We start from the raw sequence: 15,790 nt of genomic DNA, 5'->3' as shown, positions 1-15,790 counted from the left end.
TTCTAATTAGAGTCAAACCAGGTGATCCCGCTATGCCTTTTGTTGGCAGTGCTAAACGACAAGATAAATGTGGGATGTCGTTCTAAGGGATTGGGTTCTTGTCAGTCCTTATAGCTTGTCAATTACTTCACAATATGAGTCGAAGAATCCATTGTTTACTGTAAGCCAATTCTCGCCTTTGAATGACATAATTTAAAATGCCAAATTTCATCTTTGAATGGCATAACAAGTTAGTAAACGGAGAATAAGAATGTTGTATCATGAGAAATGGATCAATTAACTTTTGGTCACAACATGGTCGTAAGATAAAATATAGAAGCTAGCATTATTGGATTCCTCAGCATCACCCAAGCATATATATCTGATCATGAACAATATCAATGCGTTCGGATCTATCTTCAGTAATCGTTTACAACAGTATCTTGGATTATTTCCTAGTCTAGAGTATTATTCAACATAAGACTGGATTGAACTTCCCCATTGCTATGTTGATTAACCTGTGTAACCCATACGCAGAACACCCTCCTTTTATCGCTCCATCAGATATAAGACAGTCTAAAAAATAAAGGGTAAGAGATTTAATTGATAATATGGCGATCATACAATCATATTACTGTTGATGAAGGTTATTGTCACTCATTTAAGGTGTTGTACAAAATAAATTATGTTAGTAATGGTGAAGATTGGTCGATCAATCATATTATCTACTATAATGAAAAAGATAAATAAAACATAAAAATATTTTTAATGTGATTTGACATATTATCTAAGTCTATAGTTATAGTTATTTCATTGTTAATTTAAAAAAATGATACGTTAACATAATGTGGATAAAAAATTACATAAAAGTGTTCTAAGAAAGACTTGAGTTTAAATAAACTAACTAAACAGAGTTGTTAAATTTCTACAAAAGTACTTTTGTCTATCTTAGGAAGATGCTCATATGATTTTGTGTTAGATGTTTGTAATTTGGAGCTATATATTCAACTACTATTCACTTCTTTTCTCTTTTTTTTTTTGTAAATGATGTTTTATATCTATAAGATAAAATAAAAAGTCATAATCTTATCGGTTATATTTTAAATTTATATTTAAAAAGTAATTTTCTCTTCTAATACATATTAGAACTCAAATAACATACAATTTTTGATAAGGTGAAAATGTTATTATTGTTCATCGTAGACATGTGATACAAAAGGAATGTCAAACAAGTAAATTGTTTTCTTTGGACAAGGGATGCCTATCCGTGGGTATAGATGCTGTAACTAATTGCTTCATTCTCTGGAATTTACTCCTCAAATTGGGGTTTACAGTATAACAACTACATTAGTTTGTAAACTAACTTAAGTTGTAAGTACATTTGATTTAAATTTAATGGAATTTCACATTAAGTTCTTCGTATAATTTGAGTTGTGACAACTAATCAAACTTCATAATAGTTGTATCTCACACCCACCCAGGTGTCGATTTCAAGTCAATTTGGTTTGCATCTCCATTAGGCAAGATTTAATTTGCTTTCGTTGTATTCGTGGCCATAAAGAATTAAAAAGATGAGCTTGGTGTCTTACTTTAGAAAAAGGAAAGTACACTATCCCACATAGCAACTTGCCGAGAAGAATGGAGAACAAGTAAACATCAAAGCATCCCTTAACACACATTTCTTATCTTCAAAATGCTTTCAACCTCACACCTGTTACTCACAAAAATACTAAAGCTAATAAGATAACCCAATTTGGACGGTCTGTTGCTATTTTCTTCTCCATCGACCACTCTATACGTGTCAGAACCCTATTCTTTCTTCCTCATTTGTTATCATTTTTGGTCCCCAATTTAGTAAACCATTTCGTTCTCATTGCTTACAAGCAGGGGGAAAGAAAATATACTACTTCTACGTTTATGTTGTAATAGTGATTAACAGTGAATACCAGAAATAGACAAAAATCCCTTTCTTAAAAATATGATTCTATGAAAGATTGATGAAAATTTAGAAGATTCTTACTAATATTTTTGAGAAATATTTTGTTAATATAATGACCTAAAGTTAGGAAAAAGCATGCCATTTTGGGGAATGGAATACTTTGAAGTTTGTGCTTTCCCTTTTTGGATTGGGATCTGCAGATGCTTATGATCAAAAGATGGGGAGGAACATGTGTGCATGGCAACTAATTTATCTTATACTTGGACGGTCGAATGACTATTTCCCATCAAATTTTGATAGAGCGATGATTCTCACCTTCTCAGTTAAAAAAAATCATTTTTTTCTTTTTCTTAAAATTAGATATATTTTTATCACTTTGCACAATTATATATAATGTTGTTTATAATATTTTTATCTTTAACAATACAAATAAATTATATTTTCACTTTAACATTTATATATATTTTTTTTTTACTCTATATTTTACTACAACAATTATTTAATTTAAAGACAAAACAATTGATTTTTAAAGATAACGTTTTTTACATTCAAAGACATTCTTTATTTTTAAAGATGAATTTCTAATTTTTGGGGGCGAAAATTTGTCACCTTTTTAAAATTTGTTGTAGTGTCTTCTTTTTTTGTTTCTCATTTCTTGGCTAATGGAAAACAAATATGTCAATCAAAGTGTTTGTGAAAGCCACAATGTGACACACCATCAGGCAATAGTGGCGGTAGTGGTTAGGGTAAATTGGCAATCAAGACCCCTACAAGTGTTTCTCCTCTTGATTTGAAATGGTGCAACAAGGAAATGCAGTCCTTTGATTGTCGATGTTTAGGATGCACATGATGAGGACGGCTGAGAGCGATGGTTGCTCACAATTTTAAAGATATGCAAAAACAACATCAACAATGGAAATATGATTTAAGTATGATGTGGTGAGATTAAGGTGAATCAAAATGGACGGAAATTGATGAAATCCAACCAAATCCCAATCATTCCAGTGGACGAAAAAGGTTGGCAGAACCAAGGGTATGGCATCGTAGTGAGGGAGAGTTATTGCAAGACTGACAAGGCCAAGGATAGCGAGACGACAACAAAACAACTACTTTTATTCTATCAAGAAGATGAACAAAATCATTGGAAAGATGAAATTCAACATAGTTATAAATTTTAATTAGAGTGGATAAATATTTTATAAAGTTTTTATTCACAAATTACAATTTAGCTTCAATAAAGACATAATATATTTTTACAGATTTTATCAATAAATATAATAGATAGGTGAAAAAATAAACTTTTTCAAATTTAAAGGATATCGTTTCATCTAAATTCGAGTGAGAAACAGTCGTTGACTGATAATTTTGAGTTCGAATACGAATGTGAATGTTGTTCATGTTTATTCTTCATGCACGTCAAATTCACGCCACAATCACATGGCAAGGAACCTGAAAATAGTTAAGGGCATCTTTGAAAACAATTCTCTTTCTCTTTCTCTTCTTTGAAGTTTTTCAATGGAAGTCATTGGTCGTTTTCAGCCGATGCAATTGAATTTATTGGAACAATCTAACCCCTTCAAGCATCGGTTGGACAATTTATTGCTTTATTTAATGCGCATCGCGTCAATTTGGTTGTCGGTGCCCCATATATGTAAGCATTATATACTATAATGTTACACATAAAATTCAATGTATGAATCTAGCTAGGTATTAAAATCTGAATTCTCTACCTATCTTAATTAATGAGTACAATGAGAGAGACTCTTAATTTGTTAGAAAATATGGGAAATTTTTAGTGGGTTGGTGGCTGTTATCGAAGAAAATTTGTATTAATATTAAGTGGGTCGGTTTGTTGGCAGGAAAAATTTGCATTAATGATTAGTGGTTGGTGACTATTGAAGCGATAAAATTAGTTTAATGATCTAATAAGATCAAGAAGTCAATGAATGTATATATGCTTTGAAAACAATGCTCTTTATGGTCAAATTGAGAATGGATGGAGAAAACGACGGTAGTAAGTATTCCAAGTTTGTCATGGATAGAGTCATGGAGATGAACCTTACCACCGCCAACCCAATAAAAAAAGCTATTGAGATCAATTCTGGTTGTTGAATCATTCAAAAGGTTGTACCTAGAGTTGGATCCGATCTAAGTGATGGCTCAATTGAGTTATTTTACTAGAGTTTTAGTTTGACAATTTAACTCAAAATTAGTTTGTTTTTTTATTCGATAATACAGTTCATTTTATTAATAACATTGTTCACACTTTTGACAATACTGTTTGTACCTTAATGGTGCCCCTTTAATAATATTATATATTAATTCAAGTAAGTTTGAGCTTAAACTTAAATTGAGTATAATACCCTAATTTTAAGTTTGACTTAATTCAAATCGAATTCATCTCTAATTGTATTTAAGATTTAAGTTGACGTGAAGAGATTTTGTTTTTATAAGAAAGAAAATAATACCGAACTCTAACTTAGATACTAGACCGGCGATTATATTATAATTAAGAGCTAAATAAATTGATAATATAATATTGTAAATAAAAAATTCCAAAGAGTCGCATCGCATAGACTTTTGTTATGATATAAAGTGGTAGAAGATATAGCAAAATTTACGACTAACTAAAGGCCGTGTGCTCAGAAGAAAGAATGTTTGACATTAGAGGATCTGTGCGTATGAGGACAATTTGAAGTTCAAAAATGAAGTCAATGGCTTCCTGGCTGTAAAGGGTAGCAGAAACATCAGGGAAAGAGAGAAGAAGAAGATTCTCATCACGGTGAGAAGGAGCAAAGGTGAGTAGACTGAATATGTGCCCTAGTATTAACAACTTGATGGATGCTTCAATTTGTGGCACCATGCATGCATTAAATATAAATGAATTAAATCTTGAATTTATAAAGATAATAAATTATCTACATATTAAACTAGTGTTTTGAATAACTATGGGCACTTTATTTCTAAATAGTGTTTTATTTATACATATGTAGATATGGGTAGGATTGATTCGAATGAGCTAAGCCGAACTTAAATAAGGACAACTTGGAATTCAAACTCAACTTGTTCAAGTTGATAGAGATGTCAAAAAATAAGAAAAATTACAAAAAAAGAAAAAAATTACTGAAGAAGTGAGCTTTAGTGTGACAACATCGATGAGGTGTTGATCTCAAGTTGAGCTTCAATTTGATGAGTTAATCCTTCTTTAACATAAGTTTGACTTGATTGCATTGAAACGCTAAACTAACCTTGAGATAGTTCAGTTCGAATCCACTCTTATATATGGATATGGGTTTGTATAGCATTTTTTATTCTTGAAGTTTGCCTTGGGTAACATGAGTCTAGTTTGATCCCTGACAACAACATTTTGATCCTGAGATTTGTTAACGACAGGAAGTAAAATGTTAGTGATGGTTTGAAATGTTACTTAGAAATTCTATGAACCTAGAGGACTTGAACCAAACCTTAGGTATGAACCTGTTATTATCCATTTGACAGTCAAACTACAATTGGTGGGCTGATACTGCATTGGGCTGCCAAGACATCCAATAAAAAAGATTTCGTTAGAGAGATTGACTGCAGATATTCCCAAAAAAATAAGTGCTGCACTGCTCGCTTTACCTAGAACTAGGCTCAAATTCTTTCTCTGGCCTAATTTCAAACACTCTTGAAAAGATTCTTGATGGCCTTGGCGAGGAGTATAAAAGCTATTGCTAAGACCGTCATTGTTCGTGAGACCCCTCTCTTTCGAGGAACCATATTCCAACAACGGTGGAAAGATTATGGAATCTTCAAGGTTTATTCATCAGTAATACTAATATGGAGGGAAGCATCCCATATGAAGTTTTCCAATTGAAGAACTTGGCTGATTTAAATGATAATAAACTCTCTGGAGAATTATAAAGACAATGATCACTCAGTTTTAAGTATCCACTTGCTCGAAAAGTTCAGTTTTTCCCAGAAAACTACACTTGGGCTCCAACAATTTCATCTTTTATGGAATCTTTTATATGTCCCATATGTAAACTTATCATCAAATTCTTTAACTGGTTCTCACCCAAGAAATTTCGAAATTACACTTTCAGTTTTAATTATACAATTAAGTATTCAAATGATATATCATCGATTAAATAATTTTAAATTAAAAATAAATAATATCTAATTATATAATAATAAATTATCTTAATATATCTAATTAGATACTCAAAATTACGTTTAAATAATATCACTTATAGGATAATTAAATAATAGTGTTAGGTACTGTTTTACATACAGTGATACTGGGGCTGGACTCTGAGGACTTGTGCACATAAGCCCAAATCAACTTCAAGCCCCAATATCATCCACCAATCATTATCAAATTGGGCTGTTGGGGCTCAATACTAGCTACCAAATTTGCAGCCAACATTTTTTCACCAATGTCCAATTCGATTTGCATTAGTTCAAATAAGAGTTAATTCGAGATTAGTTTGAAATTAAAAAAGCCAACAATTTTATTTTGAATTTAATTTAACTTTATTTGAATTCTAATATTTGGATCAGCTCGCTCTCGCTTAGTTTATAAAAACGAACTCAATCCTTAACACAAACTCATTTTATTCGATCTGAATTTAAATTCAAGTTTGAACGATTTAGATCAAAACTATTATCCATGTCTAGGAAAGTAATTTTGCTCAGCTTCGATATTATAGAGTTCATTTCCATAATTAATGATATCAATTCGACTTGCTTGAAGGAATTAATGAATGCCATGTGTAGCAGGGAAGCCATAATCATCTTCTAATAATGGCCGCTTAATTGTTTGCTAGTGTGATGACAACCTACAAAGGTTGTCGGCTGCTTCTATTTGCTTGCTGCCTTCACTTCAAGTCCATTTACCCATCTTTACCTTCAAGGTTTTCAATTAGAAATCTTAAGTGAAATTAATTTTTTATCTTTGATTTTATATAAATCATTAGGAAATTCGAAGAAGCATAACAAATTTCAAAATTAACGGTATGTAAAATAAATCATCAATCATACAAACAACATAACGTAAAAATGATTTGTCATAAAGTTTACATTTTCGAACGAGAGAAGAATATATTATAATCACAAAAATACAATAAATATAACACATTATGTGGTATCATAAAAGAGTAATCTATTAAAACTCTAAACAAATAATTTTTTTTTACAAGAAATTCTTCTACACATTGGCAGATATTGTGATATTTTCAATGAACTCAAACATACCATTTTTATAAAAAAAAAAAAAAAATCTTAGTTTTCTTAGAATTGTTATTATTGTATACTTTTATATTTATTATAGCAAAATTTTCTGAAAAATTCAAAGTCAAACTTTAGGTAAAAACCAAAAAAAGAAACATTTGTATACTAATATAATAAAATTATGTATATTTAATTTTGAGTATTAAATTAGATACTTTAATAATATATTTTTAAATGATTTGATGATTTTGAATTAAATATAAAATAATACTTGATCAAATGACGATACATTATTTGGGTAATACTCTAAACTGGATACATATAATATTGCTCATATTAATAACTTCAAAATGTGTAATATTATATGTAAAAGAAAAATTAAGGAGATTTTTTCATCAATAAAACTATATATACACATTTTTTAATACATAATGAAGTATACAGATAATATGTCATTATATGATTAAATAATTTTAAATAAAAGATAAAATAATATATAATAATATGATTACACAATATATATTTATGAATTACCTAATGTTTACTAACTTTGTTCTAAAAACTTGTGCATAACATTGGTTTTTTCTTTCATAAAATAATTTTTTTTTGGTGTGTATATATATATATATATAACGAAAAATTTTATCCAAATTAGATTGATTCATTAAAAACTAATTAATTATATCAAATAAAATAAATTCTAAATCAAATGGTTAAATTGATAAACCTTTTCTAAAGTTTTCCCACATCAAATTCGACCTTTTCAACTGTTTTTCTCCTTTATGTCTCTTCACATTAACATTCAGCCAGACTAGCATCCGGAGCACGGTGGTTGCTAATTAATTTCAATTTAAGGCCAACCACAAACCCATCTTGGCTTTTAATCAATCTTCTCTTTCTTGGCATAATTTTTTTGCTTTCTCTGCAAAGCCATGGACGAAGAGAGAACTCCCTTCTGTGTAAACATCAACAAGTACAAGCGGAGAAGACGGTACAGGAGACTGAACAAGGCAGCGAGCGACACCGAGAACGTGAAGATTACGTCTTCCTGTCGAAGAACCCATCAAAGGTTTGCGAAGATTCAACTCATATCGAGAAGAATCAGAGACGCTTATGTCGATATGATGCTTCATCTTGCTCGACATGTTGCCAAGCTCAACAATAGCGGAAACGTTTACTTTTTGATGGAGAACGCCCCAGACGTTCACCGTTTTACAGAGTACAAAGGATTTGGTTCGTGAAGCAGTTCAATCAAGGTCTGAAATCTCTCTTTTTATCTCCATCTTCTTGATAAAAAGATTAAGTTTAAATGATAATTTGTTAAGAAATGTAATTTTTTTTCTTTCCGCCGAAAGTTCATGCATCTGGAAATGAACTTTCACTTGTTAGCTTAGACATGTTGACATGTGGGAATGCTGATACTAGGATTGTAAGTGGAGCTAAACTCGAACTCGGATGGTTGGTTTGATAAACTTATTTAAATAAAATACTAATAAAATCTTTTAATTTTAAATCATGTCATTACAACTCTAAAATCTTATTTATTTATTTGAATATATATGCGATATTTGATAAATATATTAGTTAAAGCGGTAAATTGAAAACGAATCCACTGTAAAACCTACTTGAAACTTGGGACAAATCTCATAAAGCTTCGAAACTTGTTACAATATAATCAATTTGGGTTCAAATCAATCAAAACTATTAACAAATTAAGATATAGTAGTGGGTTATGTCAGATTAACTCGACACAACCCACCATGCATGAAGGAGGGATCATGTCTAGACACTATAATTGGTAAGTCGAGCAAATCAGGCTGACTCACAAATATATTAAGGTTCGTGGCATAATCTAAAACTCCTAAAGCTTGCTTGCGCAAATCTTTAGTATCAACCTATCAAATTATATATTTTTAAATATATTTTAGTATTGTATTTATTTTAAAATTTTTATTATTTTTTAAGGGAGTGCTTTTTCCCCAGACCCCGGTTTGCCACCAGTCCCTGGTGCCAAACTCCATCTAATGTCCAGCTATTATCCCCTGCCCCCACGACAGATCCCTCTGCTACATAGGCGGCGACACACGTCTCATTGTGGTTGAGACGCCTCTCTCGTTCTCTTCTCCATGGCCTAAGCTTCTCAATGAAATACCAGCTTCCTACTGAAGACCTTCACTCTCTTGTATTTATCCCAACTGATGAGGATCTCGAGATCATGATCGAAGAATATGACCAATTAACATTAACTTAAAACTTCTGTATCTTCTACACGGATTCGTTTGTTTCTTTTCTTCAATAAGCCTGAAACTGCAGCCTCTATAGGATCACTTCTTGATGATGCCAAATCTGAAACTTGGTTTGTTGATGCTCCCAATGGTTCCTGGCTACTTCCAAGAGGGCTCTGTGACACCACCATGGATTGCTTGCTGAATCTTGATAATGATAACAACTTGGAGGCTCAACCTGAGGCCGATCACAACAGAGAGGTGAAAAATGTGGTTCATGATGTGCATTATTCTCTGCCAGATTCCCCTTTATAGAAAATAGTTCATCCTTTGGCTCATCTTCTTGGAGACTTTCTATGTCAAACTTGCCACTGATTGGAGTTTGCATTGAGGATCTGAAAAATGGGATGGAAGAAAATTTTGTACATATGAGTTCCGCTCATATGTAGTTGCAGCTTCTGCAGCCTGCAAAGACTCGATTCTGTCAATTTACCTCACAAAACCAGCAACTCAATCAAAAGTGAAATGCCTGCTAGTGTATACAGAACGGCTGTGACTTCAACTCATGCATTAGTCCAAATTCCTGCTGATCAATTTCAGCAACAGTATGTTGGTTACTCTCAATCGCAGCACCCTTCTCAGTCTATTGCGGTTGCTTCCGTTGCTAATTATGGTTATGAATATGCAAATCCTGAAAAAAATAGTATGCATCACAACAAGCATGTGACACCCCTAAGGTAATCTCATATTAGCAAAACACGAGAGACATGAGTTTGTATGTGGTTGTGAACCTCTCTTGGGTTGCAAAACTCTAAAGTAAAATCATAATAGACTGTATCCAAAGTAGGCACTTCCTCTCAAGCAAGATGCTGAGGTGGTACCATGATTTTTATTTTTCATTTATGTGATGGTATAGCTTTAGTAGATATAACAATAAGGGATCATCTATCTTCTTGTTGTTTCTTCATTGATGTTCAAATTAAAAAGATAAAGTCTTCTTCTGTATTGCTTGTTATGTAATACTGTAAACTACATTACCTACAAATAAATGATGAACTTGGCAAACGACTTAATGGCAGCTTTTCTCCATGACAAATATTTGAAATTGAAGGTAGCTCAAAATTCATTATTCAAAATTAAACTAGATAAATAATCAACTAGAAAGATCATGAGCATAAATAACATACATCACAATGCTATTTATTTAGGTGCCCCTACTTTTTGCTGAAACTGCAATCTGATCTTCTTGAGTTTTGCCAAGGCATCTTTCATATTGATCCTCTGTTCAGGAAAGTCCTTGGAACAATTCAAAGCCAAATTCATGATGCTTAACAAGCAATTCACTTTGGCAACAAAACCAGTCTCTTCCCTTAACAAATTAGCATCCACAACTTCAGTCACTGCACCAGGCAATGATTCCTCCACCAAGCTCTTTAAACTCATTTCTCCAGCAAACATCTCATCTGTGGGCTTCTTTCTAGTGAAAGTTTCCATTAACAAAATGCCAAAACTGTAAACATCTCCTCTTGTGGACACAATTCCCATTGATCCATACTCTGCAAATTTACATTAAATTCATCAAAATAAATAAATAACATTCTAACTGAGATTTAGAATTGAAACTTCACCTGGTGCCATATACCCCATAGTTGCTAGTGTAATGGTTCTTGTCTTAGAATCTCCTTCATCTAAGAGCTTGGCAATGCTGAAATCACTCACATGGGCAATCATATCTTCATCCAACAAGATATTTTGAGGTTTCAAATCACAATGGATGACTGGTGTTGAATAATCATGGTGGAGATATTCAACAGCCGATGCAACATCTATCATTATGTTCAACCTTTGTAACATATCTAGAAAATAGTTGTGAGAATACAACCACTTCTCAAGATCACTATTCGGCATGAATTCAAGTATTAAGGCCTTGAAATCAGTATTACAGCAGTTGCTCAAGATTTTTGTGAGATTTCGATGACGAATGTTGCGCAATACTTCACATTCAGAATCAAAGCTCTTAAGTACTCTTTCTGCTTGCAAATTAAAGACTTTTATAGCAACTATAGTTCCATCTGAAAGTATCCCTTTGAATACTGAACCAAAGCTACCAATGCCAAGCAAGTTGCACTGGCTAAAATTATCAGTGGCTTGTTGAATTTCTAGATATGATGTTCTCCTCCATGTTGCTAAAGATAACGAATTGACTCGATCAACCGAAGGGTCTTTTCTTCTACAATGACACCGTATGAAGAAAAAGGATACAATCACTGTTATTAAAACTAACAGGATTGAAGGCAAAATATATTTCATTGCGAGTGTTTTCAATCGTTTGATGGTGTCACTCTTGCAAAGAGGCACCCCTTGTCTTGGCAAACCGCACAATGCATGATTTAACAAGAAGGATTCAGCAGAAAAAGCTTTGAAAGGACCTTTGCTGGGAATTTCCCCTTCTAAATTGTTAACAGAGACATTTAAGTTTTCAAGATACAAAAGAGTCTCTAATGATTTAGGAATTTCACCTGAAAGACTATTGTTAGAGAGATCCATGGATACCAAGCTTATCAATGCCCCAAATGTGTTGGGGATGGGGCCTTCAAATCCATTGTCAGCCAAAGATAGAGTTTCAAGAGATTGAAGGCCCCCCAGGGTGGTGGGAATATTTCCTGATAAGTCATTTTTTGACAAATCTAGATCTCTCAAGACCTTCAAACTTTGTACACCTGGAGATAAAACCCCACTTAACGAATTTGAAGACAAGTTCAAATACAGGATATATTGAAGAGTCCATAAGGATGATGGTAAGCCAGAAGTGAACTTGTTGGAACCTAAATGAAGATACCTTAGGGAGGTCAAATTTGCTAAGCATTCAGGAATCTGTCCATGGAGCATGTTATCATATAACAGCAATTTATTCAAGGCCTGTAATCGGCAAATCTCAGATGGAATAGATCCCCACAAGTTATTGTTATTTAGATATAGACCTTGGAGGTTTTGAAATCTTCCAATGATAGTTGTAATAGAGCCATTCATATCATTCATTGAAAGGTCTAAAACCATCAAGCTATGTAAGTTGCCCACCTGTATTGGGATGCTGCCCTTGAGTTTGCAATTTCTTGCATGAAATTCCTGAAGAGATGTAGATAGGTTCCCAATCAAAGGTGGAAGGGTGCCGAACAATGGATTCGAATTGAGAACTAGATGTTTTAGTTTCCTGCAATTTGTCAACGAAGAGAGAAAGCTCCATTCTGCAGTAGGGGATTCAGTGGTAAAGCTGTTGTACTCAAGGACAAGCCATTCCAGGAATCTCAAGTTGCCGAATGAATTCGGAAAAAGCCCAGAAAATAAGTTATCGGACAGATCAAGGATGCTGAGTTTGGAGGCATTGGAGATGGAATTGGGGATTGTTCCACTAAGTTTATTTGACCCTAAAAAAAGATTCTCAAACTTGGGAATCCAGTCGCCATTACTTGATGGCAGATGACCAGAAAGATTATTCATATATAGATCAATGATAACTAATGCTGAATTATTGAACATTGACCCTGGGATTACACCAGTTAAGCTATTGGAAGCTAGCACTATTTGATTTAGACTCTGCAAATGGCCAATCTCCTGCGGAATTTCACCTGGAGAAATGTAAACATTGATGCATAAAGTTGAGTTTATGCATAAGTTCTCAACTACAGAGAGAGTCTTAAGAATTTAAGAACCTGTCAAGCTGTTTTCTTGCAGATCAAAAGCAGTGAGAGAAGTACAGTTGATGATATTCTTTGGAATACTGCCGCTGATCTTATTGCGATAAAGATCAATTCTCCAAAGTGATGGAAGACGACTGCAGATATCCACTGGGAGACTACCAAATAAGCCACTGCTTTCAAGAGCAATAAACCCCAGGGAAGAAATATTGAATATGCTTGATGGGAGGAGACCAGCTGTAAATTCAGAATGAATTCCTCAATGTTCTTAAAAGACAAAATGGTTGAAATACTGAATTGAGAGAAGATTATTAATACCAGTCAAGAAATTGGAACCAAGAGCTAGATTCTGTAGACTTTGCATGTTGCCAATCTCCCGTGGAATTTCACCTACCAAGTTAAGGATCAACTGGAGAGTCATTGCACTTTGTGTAGCTCAGAAATGGAAACACGAAAAAGTGGAAACGTTTGGAAAGAAATGTTGAAACATTTTTTTATTTTTAAATATAGGAAATGAAAACATGAAAAAAAAATGTATAAATATGAAAAATATAGTTGGTTTTTTTTTATAAATATCAAATTTTATAAAAATAGAACAATATATATTTCTTTAAAAAAATTAAAATACAATAATTTTTTAATTAACATAAAATATGCATTTAATCAGCTTAATTAATCTATCAATCAATCGTTTTAAATAATCACTCTATATTAAATTTGATGAAACCAATTTTTGAACATTCACCGATAGTTGAAGAGAAGATAAGTTTTAATACGTTAAAGAGGGGAGAAGACAAAATAGAGTTCGGATTCAAAATTGTGAAAAACAGTGAAATATGAAATCTATTTTTAATCTATTAAAAAATAAGGAAAACATACCCTTTTTTTTTTTTTTCATGAAATGCATTTAAAATTTTTTTTAATATTTTCGTAACGCCTTTAAAATGTTTCGGAAACACAAACATTTTGGCGCTTCCTAGGTCATCATCCTCAGCAATTAGAAGTAAAATATGCTTTGAAAGATACGGAATCTCACCTTGTAGATTGTTAGCAGTAAGATATAAATAGATAAGCTCAGTCAAATTCCCAATATTTCGTGGTATATGTCCAGTAAATTTATTGTAAGCCAATGACAACTTCTGAAGCTTCCTGCAATCACCCAAACTACCCGGAAGCTGACCAGAAAGTCCATTTAACAGCAAACTAAGAAACTCAAGATTCGGAAGACGATTACAGATATCATTCGGTAGACTTCCAGAGAGAAAATTTTTGGTTAAACCCAATCCTTGCAGTGATGAAATGTTGTAGATGCTACTCCAAGGAATCGAGCCCGAAAGATGGTTGTTTTGCATCGAGAAAATTTTCAAATTTGTGAGCTTCCGAATCTCCGAAGAAATACGTCCTCGGATATAATTATCTCGTAACCACAAGACCTCTAGCCTAGTTAAATTGAAGATTGAATCTGGGATTTCTCCTGTGAAACGATTGCTATCGAGTTCTAGGACTTCGAGTTGGGATAAAAAGCCGATCCATGGAGGAATGCTTCCACTTAATTTATTGCCACCAACAGAAAAGCCTCTCAATCTGTGTAATTTTCCAAGTTCATTTAGCAGATGGCCATGGAAATTATTGTCTCTGAGATTGAGATATGATAGAAAAGAGAGATTTCCCAGGTGGGGAGAAATGGTGCCTCGAAGATGCATTGATGAAAGGTCCAATGCTTTTACTCTTCTATGGCGGCCATCACAGGAGACTCCAACCCAGTTGCAGACTGGAGTAGAGGTGGACCAGCTGTATTCCAATTGACGGTGAGGATCGGAGGTGATGTGTGCTTTGAACTGAAGAAGCGCAGCTTGATCTGCTGTTAAGTTTCTGGCAGGGATGGCGAGGCTAGACAGGATGAAACAGTGCGCAAGCAACACTGAAACAAAGCCAAATCTCTTGAGAGTCGCCATTGATGTTGTAAATGTAAGGTTTTGTTAGGTTCAATGCAAGTTTATAAGGTTCGACTCCATGTGGCCACAATCACGGAGTTTTAAGACTTGAGAGCAGAGGTTCCACTAATCAGCGAAATCTTTGAAAATCGAGGAAACCATTTACATACTTTTAAATCGGATTAATGGTTTTACATTTGCAAAATTTATGTCTCGTCTTGTTTCCCATTACTCTGTTGCTGTTTTTCCGCTGATTCACGTAAGTGTTAACCTTTTGTATTTATTTTTTGGTCAAATAAGGTTCCCACCCAAGATTTGATGAATAATCAAATTACCCTGTTAAAGTTTCTAAAAGCCAAATTCTCACCTGCCATCCACTTCCATTATTAAATTGGCCAAAGGACTATTTCCCACCCAAAGTATGCGCATTTGACAAGTTTCCCCCTATTAACTATGAAAATCCCATTTACCCACCCATGGGCTGTTAAAATTAACTGAGTCCGTTAGTTATATTATTTTCCCCCCCAAACCCTAAAAACTAAAATTTCACCCTCAACCCAAGTTTTAAAAAACAATATTTCCCCCTAGGGTTTCCAGTTTTCAGAGTGCGTTTTTCCGGTGGCGTTTCTTCCTCTGCGGCTACCTCCAGGCGACGGCTCTTCTTCTCCGGCACGGTCTTCTTCCGGCGGCACTCCTGGGAGCTGTGATCGACGGAGACGAGTCATCTTCGTCGCGTCTACTTCTCGACGAAGACGACTCGTCTTTGTCCAGAGAAGAAGATGGAGTCTTCGTCGACGACGAAGACTC

The 15,790-nt window shown here is 33.6% G+C and overlaps 1 protein-coding gene across 1 annotated transcript; it reads right to left on the bottom strand.

The window, feature by feature from the left end:
* Positions 1 to 10,554: 10,554 nt before the first annotated feature.
* Positions 10,555 to 15,004, bottom strand: LOC123204350 (putative receptor-like protein kinase At3g47110). The gene is made up of 5 exons (XM_044620952.1): positions 14,086 to 15,004; positions 13,368 to 13,439; positions 13,065 to 13,286; positions 10,983 to 12,980; positions 10,555 to 10,910 (listed from the first exon to the last, which is right to left on the bottom strand). Exons 1-5 carry the CDS (start codon positions 15,002 to 15,004, stop codon positions 10,555 to 10,557), a joined length of 3,567 nt encoding a protein of 1,188 aa, XP_044476887.1.
* Between the last annotated feature and the right edge of the window lie 786 nt (positions 15,005 to 15,790).

Source organism: Mangifera indica, chromosome 20, assembly GCF_011075055.1.
Source record: "Mangifera indica cultivar Alphonso chromosome 20, CATAS_Mindica_2.1, whole genome shotgun sequence".
NCBI lineage: Eukaryota > Viridiplantae > Streptophyta > Magnoliopsida > Sapindales > Anacardiaceae > Mangifera > Mangifera indica.
Note: the sequence above shows the minus strand (reverse complement) of the source record. Positions and strands in the feature narration are given on the sequence as shown.

Coding starts and splice junctions, on each gene's coding strand:
- LOC123204350 (XM_044620952.1), bottom strand. CDS start 15,004: ATGGCGACTCTCAAGAGATTTGGCTTTGTTTCAGTGTTGCTTGCGCAC. Junction 13,440..14,085: donor TACTGCTAACAATCTACAAG/GTGAGATTCCGT, acceptor TTAACTTGGTAG/GTGAAATTCCACGGGAGATT. Junction 10,911..10,982: donor TATGGGGTATATGGCACCAG/GTGAAGTTTCAA, acceptor GTAAATTTGCAG/AGTATGGATCAATGGGAATT.